The 3,793-nt window shown below is 42.0% G+C and overlaps 1 protein-coding gene across 1 annotated transcript; it reads left to right on the top strand.

The window, feature by feature from the left end:
- Nucleotides 1–842: 842 nt before the first annotated feature.
- Nucleotides 843–1,805, top strand: LOC129505117 (olfactory receptor 51Q1-like). The gene has a single exon (XM_055318065.1). It carries the CDS (start codon nucleotides 852–854, stop codon nucleotides 1,803–1,805), a length of 954 nt encoding a protein of 317 aa, XP_055174040.1. The 5' UTR covers nucleotides 843–851.
- The last annotated feature ends 1,988 nt before the right edge of the window (nucleotides 1,806–3,793 follow it).

Here is a 3,793-nt window from a genome sequence, read left to right as displayed (position 1 = left end):
GCAGATAGTGAAGAAGACACCACCAGACCAGAGAAACCACAAGTAAGACTCCTCTGTGAGTGCCTAGGGAAAGAAGGAGGGGTGGAAGCTTTTGCTAGAGGCTTGCAAGAACTAATACAGATAATCGCCTTAGAGCAGTGCCTGAACCTAGATACATGGTTGTCCTCACTTAGACTTTCCTCTCTCTCCTCTCCTGTACATACTTCCTTTGGTTTCCAGTTATTTTGTGATGCTTCACAAGTAAAAGCCTTGGTATCTGATGACATCAAGTAATGAGGATAAAAAAGATACATGAGAAATAAGGACTGACCAAGAGGAATAATTACCTTAGTGCATAATGAAGTGAATAACAGAGAAAGAGAATATTATGCCTTTAGAAAAAGTGAAACAGGTGAGAGTACTGTTAGAATAGTCAAAAGAAAATTCAAAAGAAGACACTGGATAAAAAGGAGGAGGAGCAGATAGTAGCCATGATGTTTGTGTGTAGGAGTTCACCCCCAGTCATTGTAAAAATAGTATTGGTAGCATGACTTGGATGAAAGGCAGATTCCAGGGCACTAAGAACTGAATGGGAGTGAGAAAATAGAATCAGGAAAAAAATAATAAAATAAAGAATTGCTCATGAGTTCCTATGTGTTGCATTATCAAAGGAATCCAAGTTGTATGAAAGCAATCTCTACAGAGTTAGGCCAAGGAAGAGCAACCGTGGTGTTCTTGAATCTTTCCTTAATTAACATTCAATAACTCTGAACTTTTGTTTGGATACAGGTTAGGGCAAATGAGATAAAGACAAACACTGTTTCTCATGTTTCTGATTCTCTTTGAGCAAAGACCCTGTACATTCATTGGTCATGTCCAAGGTGTCTAACAGCACCCAAGTCCCCTTCTACTTCATCCTCACGGGCATCCCTGGATTTGAGGCTTTCCACATCTGGATCTCCATCCCCTTCTGCTGCCTCTATACCATCTCCATCGTGGGGAACACCACCATCCTCGCTGTCATCCGCACAGAGCCATCCCTCCACCAGCCCATGTACCTGTTTCTCTCCATGCTGGCCCTGACTGACCTGGGCCTCACCCTCACCACCTTGCCCACAGTCATGCAACTTCTCTGGTTCAACATTCCCAAGATCAGCTTTGAAGCTTGCTTTGCACAGGTATTTTTCATTCATACATTCTCCTTCATGGAATCTTCAGTCCTATTGGCCATGTCCTTTGATCGCTATGTGGCCATCTGCCGCCCCCTCCATTATGCCACCATCCTCACCAGCGAAGTCATTGGCAGGATTGGGTTGGCCATCATTGGCCGCTGTATCCTGGCTGTTCTCCCTTCCCTTTTCCTACTCAAGCGCCTGCCTTTCTGCCACTCCCATCTTCTCTCTCACTCCTACTGCCTCCACCAGGATATGATCCGCCTGGTCTGTGCTGACATCCGGGTCAACAGCTGGTATGGATTTGCTCTGGTTTTGCTCATTATTATCATGGACCCTCTGCTTATCGTGCTCTCCTACACGTTCATCCTGAAAAATATCTTGGGCACAGCCTCCTGGACTGAGCGGCTCCGGGCTCTCAATAACTGTCTATCCCACATTCTGGCTGTTCTGGTGCTTTATGTCCCCATGATTGGAGTATCCATGACCCATCGATTTGCCAAGCATGCCTCTCCACTGGTCCATGTTATCATGGCCAATATCTACCTGTTGGCACCTCCTGTGATGAACCCCATCATTTACAGTGTCAAGACTAAGCAGATCCGCCAGGGAATTATCCACCTCATTTCCCAAAGACATATGTGCTTAAAATGAAAAAGTGGATTTGTTAAATTACTCAGGAGTTGAGTCACAGGCTTTTTTTTTTTTTTTTTTTTTAATTTTTTTTTTGATTTATTTATTTATGATAGTCACAGAGAGAGAGAGAGAGAGAGAGAGAGAGAGAGAGAGGCAGAGACATAGGCAGAGGGAGAAGCAGGCTCCATGCACCGGGAGCCCGATATGGGATTCGATCCCGGGTCTCCAGGATCGCGCCCTGAGCCAAAGGCAGGCGCCAAACCGCTGCGCCACCCAGGGATCCCCTAGTCACAGGCTTATAGGGAGAGTATAGTCAGAATTAGAAATGGAGACTGTACAATAATACCCCATCATATTTTAAAGGTAATATGACATAGTCTTGGCTTCTTGTAATTTTTTTTCTGAAAGAATCTAGCCACAAATATTCTATCCAAAAGAGATGTGAATCTGAGTTGATTAAATTCTAGCACATTTACCAGCCAGTGGGATGACCTTTGTTAATTGAGTAGGGATTTAAGTTTCATCTTCCTTTTTGGATATGCTTCTCTCCTTTGAGTTTGGTTAAATAAGTTTGAAGGAATCCCTTACTTGTTGCCCCCCACCACCCATTCTCTTTGGCAGTTCCACTCAGGCATCCAGGTTAATTCTAGGTTCATTATGCTGGTTCACTCTACTGCATGGATATGCTCCAATTTTTTGTTGCAAAAAGAGTGACAAACCTTCCATGGAAGATGGAAACAGATCAAGTTTCTTAGCTATTCAGGTTTACCTAACCAACATGATTTCAGCACATGAAATCTAAGTGAACATATGCAATCTAAAGATTGGTGTGGAATAGCCAAAGTATGGAAGGAGCCTCGGTGTCCATCAAAAGATGAATGGATAAAGAAGATGTGGTCTATGTATACAATGGAATATTACTCAGCCATTAGAAATGACAAATACTCACCATTTGCTTTGATGTGGATGGAAATGGAGGGTATTATGCTGAGTGAAATAAGTCAATTGGAGAAGGTCAGGCATTATATGGTCTCATTCATTTGGGGAATATAAAAAAATAGTGAAAGGGAATAAAGGGGAAAGGAGAAAAAATGAGTGGGAAATATCAGAAAGGGAGACGGAACATGAGAGACTCCTAACTCTGGGAAACGAACTAGGGGTGGTGGAAAGGGAGATGGGCAGGGGGTGGGGGTGACTGGGTGACGGGCACTGAGGGGGGCTAAGCACTGGGTGTTATTCTATATGTTGACAAATTGAACACCAATAAAAAATAAATTTATATAAAAAAAGAGAATTTCATGAATATAATTAAGGAAAAATCCTTTTGAATGTTGACCGTTTTATGGACGTTATGTTTAGCATGGCTTATTTGATAAGATAATTATTCCTTAAAATTAATAAAACTGACTTGGAAAGCCAAAAAAAAAAATTGGCGTGGAATGGTCAGTTAGGTCCCCCACAGCTAGACTAAGGCTCCTATCTTACTAGAGTTCCCTTTAGTGTTTAGAATTAAAACTTGAAATGAGTCTACATACATTATTTGTAAGAATAGGAACTCACTTTTCTGACCAGAGAACACTGTTTTGTTGTGGTGGTGGGTTTTGTTGTTGTTTGTTGTTTTGTTTTGTTTTTAAATCTTAATGTCCTTAATGTTCAAATTCTTAAGGGCAAGTTCCTTTTGGCATCATGAATTCTGTTGCAGAAAAGGTTCTGATAGAAGGAATATGGCCTTCCTGATCATTATTTTGTGGAAACAAGATTGGCACTCAGAAATAGCAGTGAAAGGCAGCTATGATTGTGGTCAGAGCTTCTGATTACTGAACCCATAGCACAAGCAGCCAGTATGAGAACTGACTTAGTTTTAAATCAAAATATACAGAGCTTCCATGGGAGTGTAGTGGGGGTTAGGAGGCGAAAGGCAGAGAACAAGTGGGGAAAGTATGTCTTTCTCCACTGATATCCTTCCCTCCCTTATTTTCCTCCTTCTTTATCAGAGCCTAGAAGTT

This window comes from Nyctereutes procyonoides, unplaced genomic scaffold (assembly GCF_905146905.1).
Source record: "Nyctereutes procyonoides isolate TBG_1078 unplaced genomic scaffold, NYPRO_anot_genome, whole genome shotgun sequence".
NCBI lineage: Eukaryota > Metazoa > Chordata > Mammalia > Carnivora > Canidae > Nyctereutes > Nyctereutes procyonoides.
The sequence above is the reverse complement of the archived record's forward strand: the minus strand, read 5'-3'. Positions and strand labels throughout refer to the sequence as shown.

Bases quoted from the DNA above. Each gene is read 5' to 3' on its own strand.
- LOC129505117 (XM_055318065.1), top strand. From the start codon at position 852: ATGTCCAAGGTGTCTAACAGCACCCAAGTCCCCTTCTACTTCATCCTC.